The 16,619-nt window shown below is 48.1% G+C and overlaps 1 protein-coding gene across 1 annotated transcript in view; it reads right to left on the bottom strand.

Moving 5' to 3' along the window:
- TMEM192 (transmembrane protein 192) overlaps nucleotides 1-15,526 on the bottom strand; it is an 87,368-nt gene extending 71,842 nt beyond the window's left edge. Inside the window, exon 1 of the mRNA XM_044299890.1 lies at nucleotides 15,311-15,526. Within this exon, the coding sequence (XP_044155825.1) occupies nucleotides 15,311-15,340 (30 nt within the window). The 5' untranslated portion in view covers nucleotides 15,341-15,526. The remainder of the gene's footprint in view (nucleotides 1-15,310) is intronic.
- Nucleotides 15,527-16,619: the final 1,093 nt, after the last annotated feature.

Genomic DNA, 16,619 nt, shown 5'->3' with positions numbered 1-16,619 from the left:
GGCAAGAAATCCCACTTATTAAACCTGACAGGGCACACCTGTGAAGTGAAAACCATTTCAGGTGACTACCGCTTGAAGCTCACCATTTTATTTATATTAGGGCTGCAACAAGTACCGCAATTTGAAAAAAAAATCCTTGATGCAAAACATTTTCATTGAGGATTCGTTTGTGTCACGTGACCATAGAGCGGGAGTGAAGAGCTTGCTATTAATCCCGCTCCGTGGTCTCCTGCTAGCCTGCAATACTCACCTTTCCAGCAGGGAACCTCCGGACACTCCATGGTCCCGCGCTGCACTGACCTCCTGACGTACACATGTCGTGACCTGACGCGCTGTGTGACGTCAGGCCCAGAGCAGCGCGGAACGATGGAGTGTCGGTGTCACCCCTGCTGGAAAGGTAAGTTGGGGACAGCGAGGGGGTGGGGGCGCGACTATGGCCAGCGCCCGGAATGCACAGAGTCAGCAACCAATGACGCTGTGCACTCCGGGTGTCAGGAGGAGGGCAGGCTGCATGGACAGGCACAGCTCTGGGTGCTGGGACAGAAGCTCTGTGTGGTAGCTGCAGCTCCAGCTTGCAGGGAGCGTGTCCTCGAGATCCCAGGATAATACAAGAAAGGAAATAAAGGTGCCCATAAATAGTGCCAGCCAGGGTGCCCACAATAAAAAAATAAGGGTGCAGAGTGCTTCTATGACTACTGCAAGTTTGTGTCATATATGGCAGCTAGAGCACCCTTCTGTATAGTGCCAATCAGAGTGCTCCCATGAATGGCTCCAACCAGAGAATCACCATGGGGGGGGAGGGGGGAAACGGAGCTGATGGCATCTGAGTGGGGGGGGGGGGGGGACTGATGCACTTGGGCTGATCGCACAGAGGGGAACGAAGGGTGTTGGGGACTGATGGCAAGGGGTCTTATGAGTTTTTATAAAGGAAAACAGTCTATTAATTCATTTTTTCTTATTAGATTACTCGATTAATTGTAAGAATAAAATCGGTAGAATACTCAATTTCTAAAATAATTTTTTACTGCAGCCACAATAAATATAATTATTGGCAAATACATTATGTACAAAATCATTTGTGCCTGTCCACCTCGGCACGGTGATCTCTTTTGGACAGGAACCTACACTAAATGCTACCTCTTTTGGTGCCAACTTGCCTCCATTAAATTCAGGGAATGCAGGTTCCACATGCATGCTGAGACTATTCTGTATTTTACCTCTCCGGGTGCCAAATGTCCTCCACTGAATACACGGAGTGCAGGCTTCAGCTGTATGCCTCATTCACACATCAGTGTTTGGTCAGTGATTTTGAGCCCAAACCAGGTGTGGCTCTAAACACAGAACAAGTGCAGATCTTTCCCTTATACCTTATGTCTGTGGAGGCTCCAGTCCTGGTTTTGGCTCACAATCACTGACCAAAACACTGATGTGTGAATGAGGCTTTATACCTGCACAAATTGGAATCAGCCTATGGGACAGACAGGTGAGTCATCATCTCTTTAGTGCAAACCTTGCCCAGCAGCTCTGGACCTCTGAATAGGACATGGGAGCAGCTTCTCACGTAGCCAACATTCTGCAATCTAAATAACGAGGAGTTATGGCTTTACTGAAGCGGTCTCCATTCATTTCAATGGAGGATGCCATTCACACAGAAATCCGTATCAAAAGTCACAATGAAATTTGCATCCAAATCCGAACTTGCACATTTTCTGGCGCTTTTGAAGTGAATGTCAAGAGTGGACTATAAAGGGGGAAGGATATAGGAAAGACATTACTTCTGTTTTTGAATTCCAAGAAAGCACATACAATGCACCTTCGGGCTTTAAATTGCATTCACTGCTTCAGTTAATAGGTAAACCATTATGACAAGCTGGAACAGACTACAGATTACTTTTACGTGCAGCCATTCATGTATTGCAATGTTATGGCAGGTAAACCTGTAGCCGGGTGGTGAAGTGTTCCAGAAAAAGCTCAATTCAGTGAATAAGGCTAGCGCTATTAGTTCCAGCAGAAAACCGCGGCCGAATCGGGGTAATACAATTTTGAATCCTTTTTGTCATCAGAAAAACATCCCTCATTCTGCTTTGATAGCGATCACCCACTGCAACGACTGGTCATGGCCAGGGCCATAAGCGGGTCCTCCTGCACCATTAACACCTTCTCCTCCAGTGGTAGCTTCTCATCCACAGGATTTTGTCCATGCAGGTCCACAACAGGGTGGCAGGCGAGTTGTGGAAGCGGTTATTCTTCTACCAACCCTTGTTGCAAGAGAGTGAAAGTTTGTTCTAAAATCTGGGGGATGCCGCTGTTGTCCTTACTGACCAATCTGGTGGCGTCTTTGAAAGGATTGAGTACAAGACCACACACACAGTATGTGTTATTTGGAGCTCTGCCACTGCCAGGGCTCCAAATAACACATACTGTGTGTGGTCTTGTGAATGATGTAACCATCGACCGCTTTACATGCGGATGCTCCAGCGTATGCAAGGTGGAGTCACAGATAAAGCAATGCAAAGGCAGACCACTCTGTCACAGTAAGTCCAGGAGGGTAGTTGTTAGCAACAAAAGAACACTTTCCTGGACATGGCCATCATTTTCTGCAAACCACAATACTTTTATAAAAAGTGTTAGGCCCCTTGCAGACGAGTGTATGTCACGCTGCGAGTCCGCAGGACAGCTCCCGTCCTGACTTCCCAGCACTGACGGGGTCACAGCAATACAGGTCCTTCTAAAAAAATTAGCATATTGTGATAAAGTTCATTATTTTCTGTAATGTACTGATAAACATTAGACTTTCATATATTTTAGATTCATTACACACAACTGAAGTAGTTCAAGCCTTTTATTGTTTTAATATTGATGATTTTGGCATACAGCTCATGAAAACCCAAAATTCCTATCTCTAAAAATTAGCATATCATGAAAAGGTTCTCTAAACGAGCTATTAACCTAATCATCTGAATCAACTAATTAACGCTAAACACCTGCAAAAGATTCCTGAGGCTTTTAAAAACTCCCAGCCTGGTTCATTACTCAAACCCGCAATCATGGGTAAGACTGCCGACCTGACTGCTGTCCAGAAGGCCATCATTGACACCCTCAAGCAAGAGGGTAAGGCACAGAAAGAAATTTCTGAACGAATAGGCTGTTCCCAGAGTGCTGTATCAAGGCACCTCAGTGGGAAGTCTGTGGGAAGGAAAAAGTGTGGCAGAAAACGCTGCACAACGAGAAGAGGTGACCGGACCCTGAGGAAGATTGTGGAGAAGGACCGATTCCAGACCTTGGGGGACCTGCGGAAACAGTGGACTGAGTCTGGAGTAGAAACATCCAGAGCCACCGTGTACAGGCGTGTGCAGGAAATGGGCTACAGGTGCCGCATTCCCCAGGTCAAGCCACTTTTGAACCAGAAACAGCGGCAGAAGCGCCTGACCTGGGCTACAGAGAAGCAGCAGTGGACTGTTGCTCAGTGGTCCAAAGTACTTTTTTCGGATGAAAGCAAATTTTGCATGTCATTCGGAAATCAAGGTGCCAGAGTCTGGAGGAAGACTGGGGAGAGGGAAATGCCAAAATGCCTGAAGTCCAGTGTCAAGTACCCACTGTCAGTGATGGTCTGGGGTGCCATGTCAGCTGCTGGTGTTGGTCCACTGTGTTTTATCCAGGGCAGGGTCAATGCAGCTAGCTATCAGGAGATTTTGGAGCACTTCATGCTTCCATCTGCTGAAAATCTTTTATGGAGATGAAGATTTCATTTTTCAGCACGACCTGGCACCTGCTCACAGTGCCAAAACCACTGGTAAATGGTTTACTGACCATGGTATTACTGTGCTCAATTGGCGTGCCAACTCTCCTGACCTGAACCCCATAGAGAATCTGTGGGATATTGGGAAGAGAAAGTTGAGAGACGCAAGACCCAACACTCTGGATGAGCTTAAGGCCGCTATCGAAGCATCCTGGGCCTCCATAACACCTCAGCAGTGCCACAGGCTGATTGCCTCCATGCCACGCCGCATTGAAGCAGTCATTTCTGCAAAAGGATTCCCGACCAAGTATTGAGTGCATAACTGAACATAATTATTTGAAGGTTGACTTTTTTTGTATTAAAAACCATTTTCTTTTATTGGTCGGATGAAATATGCTAATTTTTTTAGATAGGAAATTTGGGTTTTCTTGAGCTGTATGCCAAAATCATCAATATTAAAACAATAAAAGGCTTGAACTACTTCAGTTGTGTGTAATGAATCTAAAATATATGAAAGTCTAATGTTTATCAGTACATTACAGAAAATAATGAACTTTATCACAATATGCTAATTTTTTTAGAAGGACCTGTATATTGATTTATGATGCTATGTAACCCTTACAGTTTTGGAATGTATTAGATGACACTAACAGCATTATGTCAGCATAACGCTCATCTGCAAGGGGCCTTACACCACTAAATATATCCCATGTGCCATGGACAGAACATGCATTTCCTCCAAATGCAGGGCAGTCACGATGTCCCTGCCATTTTTGCTGAACACCATACACAACTGGCAGGAAGATGCACTTTAAAGGGGTTGTCTGTCTCCCCCTCCGATATAAGCATCTGAGTATTTCATGCAAGGCATTTTCTGGAGACGGAGTGGAGGGCGAAGGGTAAAAGCGTGAGAAGCAGTAACTGATCATGAACATGAAAAATACACTGTACTGCTTGCGGATGCTAGAAAGTCTTGTACCGGATGCTGGCCAGTTCTAATTTCCCACTGGATCTGGTGAGGCCACTTTATGGGCTGCAATAGAGCCACGTGGTGCCCATGTTTAAACTAGGGATGAGCGAATTTAATATTTTAAAATTAGTTTTCGGTTCGAGTTGTGGTATAATGTGAATTGCGCTACGGATTACGTTACCACGGACCATAATGCAATTCCATGACGAGGCATTCCGTCACAATAGAAGTCTATGACCTGCATAACAGATCCGTCCGGTTTCTGTTATGTAGGAAAGGACTCCAGCAAAACGGAAACCGGACGGATCAGTTACTGCAATTCACATTAAACCACAACCCAAACCGAAAACGAATTTCAAAATATTAAATTCGCTCAACCCTAGCTTGAACGCCTACCGCTTGTTTTCATCCTTCAGATATTGTACATGGCAGGGGTTTTGTCTGCACTGTAAAGAAAAAGTGCCATACAGGAGATGCCCGCACGGAGCTAGTGGCATCTGAGGTTGTCCTAGGTCTGGCATATTTTAAGCCTGCATCAATCGTATCAGCAGCATCACCCATTCCTGAGCTGGAAGCAGGTGTGGCCCTGGCAGTTTTTTATGTTTCTGCCATACATATGTTTTGGCCATATATTGGATCAGATTTTTATTGCCACCTCAGCCAACACTTTCCTCGATTGCCAGATCCTGCTCAACACATAATCGCCATTATAGTCTTCATCCGCCCTGGCGCTGTTATCAAACTGTGATGTGTATTCATGGGCACCCTTGCCCCCCCCCCCCCCCCCCCCCACTCACAATTCCCTCCTCTGTATCTGCCCCAAGTGCCAATGTCACCGCACCTACCAGTGCCCCCATAATCCCCCACCATGGCTACAAGTGCCACTACTACTACCAAGACAGATAGTCATCAGGTACTCCGCCTGAACCTCCGTCTCATGGAACAGGGAGACTATCTTGAAGTATCTTCCATAGCACATGGGGTGTTGTTAGCTCTTCTTACAGAAAAAATAAAGCACCCCACTGGGAGGGGACAGTAAGGACAGATCTTGCAAATGAAAGACTTCTCTGGTGCCGCAAGCAGTAGGAATGCACAGACTCCTGGCCCAAAAGCACAGTTTTAGACTCAGAGGTGACATTGACATCATTCTGCTGTGACTGAGAAGATAAGGGAGCAATCCAGTCCACAAGGTCATCCTTTTTGTCCTCAATAACAATCTGTCACTTACGGCAATGAGGGAGAACTTTGGCATGCTGCTACTACTGCTGGCCCGATGGCTGGTGCCGCTACTGCTTCTTGCACTACTATAGCCACGCACGGTCTCACTCGGATGACCTGGCACAGGTCTTTAAAGGGAGTCTGTCACCACTATATGACCACATGGCGCTGTAGCACACCTATACATGATTCTATACATTGGTACCTTTGTTATTTTCTATAAACATCCAGAAGCAGGAAAAACCATGTTTATTTCATAAGCAAATGAGCACTCGCAAGTGCCCAGGGGCGGCGTTCAGTGTGTAGGTGCCCAGGCTGCTCTGCCTTTTTAACCATTACTCCTCCCCAGCCTCTTCCTTTGCCCGTCCTCCTATTCCCTTGTATCATCCCTAGGTCCGGCCGAGATCCTGCACCTGCGCACTGCTTCGCCGGCTGGCGCATGTGCACGAGTTGAATTGATGCCGTACCCAAAATGGGCATTGCAGTGTGCATGCCCCAGCGAAACAGTTCGCAGGCGCAGGATCTCGGCCGGACCTAGGGATGATACAAGGGAATAGGAGGGCGGGCAAAGGAAGAGGCTGGGGGAGGAGTAACGGTTAAAAAGGCAGAGCAGCCTGGGCTCCTACACACTGAATGCCGCCCCTGGGCACTTGCGAGTGCTCGTTTACATATGAAATAAATGTGGTTTTTCCTGCTTCTGGATGTCTAAAGAAAATAACAAAGGTACCGTTACAATCCTGTATAGGTGTGCTACAGCGCCATGTAAGTGCTGTATATGGTCATATAGTGGTGACAGACTCCCTTTAATTTCCCACTCTGTTTATAAGACCTTTTATTACAAAAGCTATTTAAAAGGGGTTGTCTCCTCATAGACAATGGGGGCATAGCGCTAGGATATGCCCCTATTGTCTTATAGGTGCAGCTCCCACTGCTGGGACCCGCACCTATATAGAGAATGGAGTCCCACAAAGTGGAGGCTGGAGGACTCCTCCAAGCCGGCTCCCCATACAAGCGAATGGGAGCGTAGTGCGCTTTAACAATGAGAAGTCACAGGTTTGGTACACCGATTATTAAATGAGGAAAATTTCCAACAAGTTAGACAACCCCTGAACCCCAAAATACACTTATCTGTGCACTTATAAAGGGTAGAAAAATTGAAAAACAGCAAAAAGGTCCACTTGGATGTCCCCTGAGTGCAACAAATATATACGTCATCATACTGCTGCTGACAAACTAAAATACGCCTCTTACAAAAACTGTAGTTTATACACGTGTAGTTTTATTCCGGTCGCCTCTCGGCATGTTTGCCGGCGGCACGGTGCACTAGCGGCAGCACGGATCCGGCAGGCTGTTCCCCCGCCGGAACAGGATGCCGCCAGTGTGGAACTAGTCTTAGGGTAGATTCACACGACCGTGTTTAATCCTTTCCGTTTTGCGGTCCACAAATAACGGAATCGCGTGTCCGCAGTTTGCGGACAAATGACTTCCGCTTGTGTTCCGTATGTCTTCCATTTTTCACGGTCCGCAAAAAATGGAAGAAAAAAAAAATAAAGAATTATTTATACCTTGAAAAATACGGAAACGGATCCGAAAAAAAAAGGATGACATACGGAATCCATGCCGTATGTCATCCACAATTTGCGGATCCATTGATTTGAATGGGGCTGGGGACCAATGTGTGCGGACAATAGTAGGACAAGCTTCATATTTTTGCAGACTAGAAATGCGGAAACACGGATGCGGACAACATACTGAATGTTGTCCACACATTTTATTCACCCATAGAAATGAATGGATCCGCATCTATTCCGCAAAATGCGGAACGGATGCGGATAAAATTATACAGTCGTGTGAATGAAACCTTATAGTATTGGATAACCCCTTTAACCGCCTCCGGACCGCCTAACGCAGATGTGCGGTCCGGAGGCGGCATCGCTGCGCAGACTGACGCATATACGCGTCATCTCGCGAGATGACGCGCTATGCCGGCCCGCGCAGTTCGGGCCGGCATTTCGTCGAGGAGTAATTCGTCATCAGCTTGCCAGCCAATGATCGCGGCTGGCAAGCTGATGATTTTTTAAAAATCCAATCAGAGCGCCAGATAGCAGATCATATTAGTAAATATGATCTGTTATATGGCTGCCCTGCTCCTCTGCTGGTTCTTTTCGTCGGTTGGATCCAGCAGAGGAGCAGGCTACACAGTGAGTACACCAACACTACACACTTAGCCCCAGATCACCCCCCTGAACCACAATTAACCCTTTGATCACCCCTTTGATCGCCCCTGTCAATCACTAGTGAAAGGAAAAAAGCGATCAGTGCAAACTGTCACTTTTTTTTTCACTGGTATTGACCGTTAGGTTTTAGGTATAGTTTAGGCCCCTTGGTTAGGTAGTTTAGGGATCAGTTAGCGCCCAGCCCACCGCACCGCAGTCCGTTATTCGCTGATTAGCGTATCGCTGATCAGCATTTGTACTTTTATAGTATCTGGAAGTGATCAAAACTGATCACAGTCAGATCTATAATTGTATTAGTGTCACTTTAGTTCTCCCTCCACCCAAAACGCAGTGTTTGCCCGATCAGGCCTGATCGGTCGCCCACACGTGCGTTCGCCCACACCCGCCCCACCGCAGTGACAAAAAAAATTTTTTTTTGATCGCTGCACATTCACTTTACACGCGCTGCGGCGATAAAAAAAAAATCAGTTTTGATATTTTTTTATCAACCGCAGCGGCCTCCGGTACTTCGCTAGCCTCCCCTTTGTAAGACAGGCTTGCTTTTTTTTCTTGGGTAGTCTCAGGGAATACCCCTAAATTTAGTTGCCCACATGTCAAACAGGGGGTATTCTTCTGAAGAGGCCTACAGGCTTCTGACCCAGTCGGATGAGGAATGGGAACCCTCATCTGATGAATCTAGCGGGTCAGAATACGAACCTGTAGAAAGCAGTGGCTCTCTGACCCAAAGTTTGGACGAGGAGGCTGAGGTCCCTGATAGCACCAGGCGTACCCGGCCCTGTGTCGCTAGACCACAGGTTGCGCAGGATCCGCTTCAAGAGCAGCAGAGTGGGGCTGGTGCTGTCGGATTACGTGGTGAGGCATACACCAGCAGCCCAGCCCTCCCTGGACCTAGTACCAGCACTGCCGTACAACCTGGTGAAGTAGCGAGCACCAGAAGGGCAGTTGAAGCTGGTACGGTGGCACGAGCAGTAGTGACCCCATTGCAGCCACCGCAAAGACGGGCCCGTAGACCCCCTAGAATCACTGAGGTGCTGGCAAACCCTGATTGGCAGTCCCCAACTTCAGCCGCACCTGTAGTTCCCCCTTTCACTGCCCAGTCTGGAGTTCGGGTTGAGACAGCTCAGATCGGTTCGGCCCTGGGATTTTTTGAGCTGTTCTTGACTGCGGAGCTCTTAGACATAGTTGTGGCCGAAACAAACAGGTATGCCACACAATTTATCACCGCTAACCCGGGAAGCTTTTATGCCCAGCCTTTCCGGTGGAAACCAGTCCAAGTTTCTGAAATTAAAACTTTTCTGGGCCTCCTCCTCAACATGGGTCTAACTAAAAAGCATGAATTGCGGTCATATTGGTCCACGAACCCAATTCATCACATGCCCATGTTCTCTGCTGCTATGTCCAGGGCACGTTTTGAGGCCATCCTGCGTTTCCTGCACTTTAGTGATAACAGCACCTCCCGTCCCAGAGGCCACCCTGCTTTTGACCGGCTCCACAAAATTCGGCCCCTCATAGACCATTTCAACCTGAAATTTGCAGATTTGTATACCCCAGAGCAAAACATCTGCGTAGACGAGTCCCTGATACATTTTACCGGGCGCCTTGGCTTCAAACAATACATCCCAAGCAAGCGCGCCCGGTATGGGGTCAAATTGTATAAGCTCTGTGAAAGGGCCACAGGCTATACCCACAAATTTCGGATCTATGAGGGAAAAGATCAGACCCTCGAGCCGGTCGGTTGCCCTGACTACCTGGAGAGCAGTGGGAAGACAGTTTGGGACTTGGTGTCACCCTTATTCGGCAAGGGGTACCATCTTTATGTGGACAATTTTTACACAAGTGTGGCCCTCTTTAGGCATTTGTTTCTAGAACGGATTGGCGCCTGTGGTACCGCGCGAACTAGTCTTCGCGGGCTTCCCCCAACGGCTCGTTAGCACCCGTCTTGCAAGGAGGCAGAGGGACCCACTGTGTAACGAAGAACTGCTCGCGGTGAAATGGAGAGACAAGCGTGACGTTTACATGCTCTCCTCCATTCACGCAGACACGACAATACAAATTGAGCGAGCAACCCGTGTCATTGAAAAGCCCCTCTCAGTCCACGACTATAACCTTCACATGGGAGGGGTGGACTTCAATGACCAGATGTTGTCTCCATATTTAGTTTCCCGCAGAACCAGACGCTGGTATAAGAAGGTGTCTGTATATTTAATTCAATTGGCTCTGTATAATAGTTTTGTTCTCTACAGTAAGGCTGGGAGAACTGGATCCTTCCTCAAATTTCAGGAAGAGATCATCGAGAACCTCCTGTACCCAGGAGGTTCCGTGGCCCCATCCACCAGTGTAGTTAGCCGTCTACACGAGCGAAATTTCCCCAATGTCGTTCCTGGTACCTCAACCCAACCGTCACCCCGAAAAAGATGTTGTGTCTGTAGCAGGAGTGGAATAAGGCGTGACACCCGCTATTTCTGTCCTGACTGTCCTGACCACCCTGCCCTATGCTTTGGAGAGTGTTTCCGGAAATACCACTCACAGGTACACTATTAGCATAGGGATCATCTCACCAGGATAGGCACACAGGGCTATTAGGGCCCATTCACTCACACAGCTGCTGCAAACCTCTCCTTTCACCTGGGACAAAGTGCATAACGCACTTCGCCACATCTTTGGGCGATTTGCGCTTTGCACATTGACCCATGAGGAAGGAGAGGTTTGTTCTATAAAAGGTAAAAAAAAAAAAAAAAAAGCACCAGTAAGCAAAAAGGTTAATGTTCAGTTAAAAAAGTTAAAGTTTATATATTCTGTTCCAAAGTTAATAAAATTATTGCGTTGCGGCCTGGTTTTTTCTTCTTTTTTTTTTTTTTTAACCTTCCAGGTGGACCAACCGATCGACTAGCTGCAGCACTGATGTGCATTCTGACAGAAGCATTGCGCTGCTGTCAGATTACACGCAAGTCGGTGTATGCGGCGCTGCAAGACGAGATTTCTCCTCTGCAGTAACAGATACGTTTGCCAAGGCATACGAGCTGAGGAGGTGGCGGCGTTCCTATGCTTTGGCAAACACTTTGTATGTAAAAAAAAATAAAAATCCCGGCAATGATTTATTCATCCACATCGATTGATGTGAATGGAGAAATCTGGTTTGCCAGGGCATACGAGCTGAGTGGGTATGGATGTAGGGCGGAGCTCCTATGTCCTGGCAGACGCCTTTCCCCTCCTTTTTTTTTTTTTTTGGCAGAGATTTTTTCATCCACATTGATCGATGCGAATGAAGAAATCTGTGCCGTTCATTTTTTTCTTTCAGCCCAGAGGCTGAACGGAAAAAAAAATCTCATTACCTGTATGCTCAATATAAGGAGAATAGCAGAAACTCCTAATGCTGGCCATACATGTAATGATTGCGGAGACCCTCAAATGCCAGGGCAGTACAAACACCCCACAACTGACCCCATTTTGGAAAGAAGACACCCCAAGGTATTTGCTGAGGGGCATATTGAGTCCATGAAAGATTTAAATTTTTGTCCTAAGTTAGCGGAAAGTGAGACTTTGTGAGAAAAAATAAATAAAAAAATAAATAAAATCAATTTCCACTAACTTATGCGAAAAATTTTTTTTATATGAACTCGCCAGGCCCCTCATTGAATACCTTGGGGTGTCTTCTTTCCAAAGTGGGGTCACATGTGGGGTATTTATACTGCCCTGGCTTTTTAGGGGCCCTAAAGCGTGAGAAGAAGTCTGGGATCCAAATGTCTAAAAATGCCCTCCTAAAAGGAATTTGGGCACCTTTACATATACCCATGCTGGGTGAGAAAAATATCTTGGTCAAATGCCAACTTTGTATAAAAAAAATGGGAAAAGTTGTCTTTTGCCAAGATATTTCTCTCACCCAGCATGGGTATATGTAAAATGACACCCCAAAACACATTCCCCAACTTCTCCTGAGTACGGCGATACCAGATGTGTGACACTTTTTTGCAGCCAAGGTGGGCAAAGGGACCCACATTCCAAAGTGCACCTTTCGGATTTCTCCGGTCATTTTTTACAGATTTTGATTGCAAAGTACTTCTTACACATTTGGGCCCCTAAATTGCCAGGGCAGTATAACTACGCCACAAGTGACCCCATTTTGGAAAGAAGACACCCCAAGGTATTCTGTGAGGGGCATGGCGAGTTCCTAGAATTTTTTATTTTTTGTCGCAAGTTAGTGGAATATGAGACTTTGTAAGAAAAAAATAAAATAAAATAATAATCATCATTTTCCGCTAACTTGTGACAAAAAATAAAAAGTTCTATGAACTCACTATGCCCATCAGCGAATACCTTAGGGTGTCTATTTTCCGAAATGGGGTCATTTGTGGGGTTTTTCTACTGTTTGGGCATTGTAGAACCTCAGGAAACATGACAGGTGCTCAGAAAGTCAGAGCTGTTTCAAAAAGCGGAAATTCACATTTTTGTACCTTAGTTTGTAAACGCTATAACTTTTACCCAAACCATTTTTTTTTTTTTTGCCCAAACATTTTTTTTTTTTATCAAAGACATGTAGAACTATAAATTTAGCGAAAAATTTATATATGGATGTCGTTTTTTTTGCAAAATTTTACAGCTGAAAGTGAAAAATCGTTACATTTCGATTAATAACAAAAAAAGTTAAAATGCCAGCAGCAATAAAATACCACCAAATGAAAGCTCTATTAGTGAGAAAAAAAAGGAGGTAAAATTCATTTGGGTGGTAAGTTGCATGACCGAGCGATAAACGGTGAAAGTAGTGTAGTGCAGAAGTGTAAAAAGTGCTCTGGTCATGAAGGGGGTTTCAGCTAGCGGGGCTGAAGTGGTTAAGTAAACAACGCCAAGAACATGTTGTCTTTTTCTATGGATGTCAACGGCTTTTGTCACGAGATAACACAGACACGTGTTATCAGAGTCCATTTGAGCTCAGCTACATTTCTGATCTGCTCCAGCCCTGGCTACAGGCTAAGGGTCCATTCACACGTCCAAAATGGGTCCGGACCTATTCATTTTCAATGGGGCCGCAAAAGATGCGGACAGCACACAAGCACACTGAGTGCTGTCCGCATCCACACTTCCGTTCCGCAAAAAAAAAAAAATAGAACATGCCCTATTCTTGTCCGCAGACACGGACAAGAAAAGGCATTTCTATTCAAAGTGTCGGCTATGTTTTTCGGATCCGCAATCCCCAGTGAATGGACCCTAGATTGCCCCTATACTGTTCCTAATGATAAAACCTCACATTCTCCCTAGTAGTTCAATCTAACTATATCTTCTTCAGTATCCCTGCAAACCCCAAGGCCTCCGCAGGAGCCATACGGGCTGTTGTCAGGATCTGTTCAGGAAAAAACTGATGGTTTTGCAGGCAAGTACAATCGGTTTTGTCTGTGACTGCATTCTGTGTGTGCGTTTTTTCCGTGCGGATGCAATCAGTTTTGAGGTGTTTTTCACATGTGCAGAAAAACTGAAGGATAATGCTCAACGTCTTCTATTAACCGTCAGTGAAAAAAACATTGCATCTGGACGCCTTCTATTTTTCACGCAAGCATTTCTATGGAACCGGGGATACGTGAAAAACCTACAATATAGAACATGCTGCCATTTTTCCTGAACACATTGGGGGAGATTCATCAAAACTGGTGTAAAGGAAAACTGTCCTAGTTGCCCATAGCAACCAATCAGATTCTACCTTTCAAATTTCAGAGTTCATTTAGAAAATGAAAGGTGGAATCTGATTGGTTGCTATGGGCAACTAGGACTGTTTGCCTTTACACCAGTTTGGGTAAATCTCGCTTGCGCGTGTGAAAAGGGTGCCCTCACAGGTGGCGGAATTTTCTGCCCAAAATCTGCCAATTTTTGGGGGGTGAATTATGGTGCAGATTTTGTTCCAGATTTTCTGTATAAGAATCTTTCCATTCAATTGGAAATTAATTCTGCAGTGGAAAACACTGCGAAAAAAATCTGAAAGAGAGATCACAAACAAAATCAGTGCGCATTTTACCACAGCGTTTTCTACTTCAGAATTAAAGGGGTTAACCAGCGGCGGCCGCGCAGGGATCCGGAGTGACGCAGGTGTCGTGGAGTGGAGGAGCTCGGGCATTGTGGGGGGCATTTTTAGAACTCGATAACCCCTTTAACTTGCCATTGAATTGAATGGAGCTTTCTGATACAGAAAATCCGTAACACAACATTATTGACGCTGCGGAACGCAAATTTTAAAATGAAACACAATGCAGGGATAGTTTTCAGCCCCATAACATAACATGGAGCAAGCCTTAGGCCCCTTGCACACGAGCAAGTATTCCGCGCGGGTGCAATGAGTTATGCGAACGCATTGTGCCCCACGGAACGCGGACCCATTCATTTCAATGGGTCTGTGTACCTGAGCATTGGTTTTATCGCATCACTTGTGCGTTGCGTGAAAAATCCTCATTCACCTCTGTAGTATTCACTTGAACACAGAGCCGTCCCATAGAAGTGAATGAGGACGCCATACTTGTAACTACATCGCTCACCACTGCGGTTGCCGCGGCGAGCAGGTAAACAGAGCAGAGAAGGCAGAGCTTGTACGAGTGCCGCTTTCTCTTCAAGCAGCTGATCGGCGATGGTGCCAGGAGTCACCGATCTGATATTGATGGCCTATCCTGAGGAACGCTTGCACCAGTGCCCATGAGCCTTTAGCTGCGCCCCTGGTGACCGATAAACGTGATGTCACTGGCCCAGGGTAAGCTGTGGCACTGACTGGTACACCGCAGCCTCTTCCTTCAGCTGATGGTGGTGCCAGGAGCAGGACCCTCACCAACCAGACACCACTGATCTATCCTGAGGATCAGCAATTAACCCTTCACACAGAAACCATACAGTATAATGAATTGAAAGCCCATACAGTGGCAGACAGCGCCGCCTGACGGGAGAAGCCGCTCTTACAATACACGTTAGGAAGAGATGGTTGTATACAGAGGGAAAGAGAGACCGCGGTCACGTGACGGCCGATCACATGATGCGGCTGCACGGTGTACGGCTCTCACCGGGAAGTAGAGGCACCGCAGCATACACCGTCACACGTGACACACAGGAAGGAGACGAGTGTATGAGAAGGCGCTGTAGCCGTGCATAGGGGCCCCTGCACCGCCATAGTGTACCTACATCCAGCAGCAGCCGGCGGGGCCTGTCCATCCTCCTGACTCGGTCACGTTGGGTTTCATTGAGGTCTCAGCAGGGCTGTTGTGTGCGCGGCGCCGCGCCGCGCCCTCCCCTTCCTTCTCGCTCGCACATTTCCTGTCACTGCGAACACTTCCCTCAGATATAGCCGAACTGCACAGGAGTGCTGACCAAGGACGGAGCGGGGAATGAGGGCCGGTACAGGGGCCACGGCGGAGAATGAGGGCCCGTGCAGGGGCCACGGCGGGGAATGAGGAGTGATACAGGGGGCCACGGTGGGGAATGAGGGCCGGAACAGGGGGCCACGGCGGGGAATGATGGCCGGTACAGGGGGCCACGGCGGGGAATGAGGAGTGATACAGGGGGCCACGGTGGGGAATGAGGGCCGGAACAGGGGGCCACGGTGGGGAATGAGGGCCGGAACAGGGGGCCACGGCGGGGAATGATGGCCGGTACAGGGGGCCACGGTGGGGAATGAGGGCCCGTGCAGGGGGCACGGCGGGGAATGAGGGCCGGTACAGGGAGCCACGGCGGGGAATGAGGAGTGATACAGGGGGCCACGGTGGGGAATGAGGGCCGGAACAGGGGGCCACGGCGGGGAATGATGGCCGGTACAGGGGGCCACGGCGGGGAATGAGGAGTGATACAGGGGGCCACGGTGGGGAATGAGGGCCGGAACAGGGGGCCACGGTGGGGAATGAGGGCCGGAACAGGGGGCCACGGCGGGGAATGATGGCCGGTATAGGGGGCCACGGTGGGGAATGAGGACTGGTAAAGGGGGCCAGTACAGGGTGCAACGGCAGGGAATGAGGACCAGTTCAGGGGGCCACGGTGGGGAATGAGGGCCGGTACAGGGGGCCACGGCGGGGAATGAGTAGTGGTACAGGGGCCACGGCAGGGAATGAGGGCCGGAACAGGGGGCCACGGCGGGGAATGAGGAGTGATACAGGGGGCCACGGTGGGGAATGAGGGCTGGTACAGGGGGCCACGGTGGGAAATGGGGACCACGGCGGGGAATAAGGGCCCGTACAGGGGGCCACGGCGGGGAATGAGGAGTGATACAGGGGGCCACAGTGAGGAATGAGGGCTGGGACAGGGGGCGACGGTGGGGAATGAGGAGTGATACAGGGGGCCACGGTGGGGAATGAGGGCTGGTACAGGGGGCCACGGTGGGGAATGAGGGCCGGTACAGGGGGCCACAGCGGGGAATGAGGAGTGATACAGGGGGCCACGGTGGGAAATGGGGACCACGGCGGGGAATAAGGGCCCGTACAGGGGGCCACGGCGGGGAATG

This window comes from Bufo gargarizans, chromosome 1 (assembly GCF_014858855.1).
Source record: "Bufo gargarizans isolate SCDJY-AF-19 chromosome 1, ASM1485885v1, whole genome shotgun sequence".
In the NCBI taxonomy this organism is placed as follows: domain Eukaryota; kingdom Metazoa; phylum Chordata; class Amphibia; order Anura; family Bufonidae; genus Bufo; species Bufo gargarizans.
The sequence above is the reverse complement of the archived record's forward strand: the minus strand, read 5'-3'. Positions and strand labels throughout refer to the sequence as shown.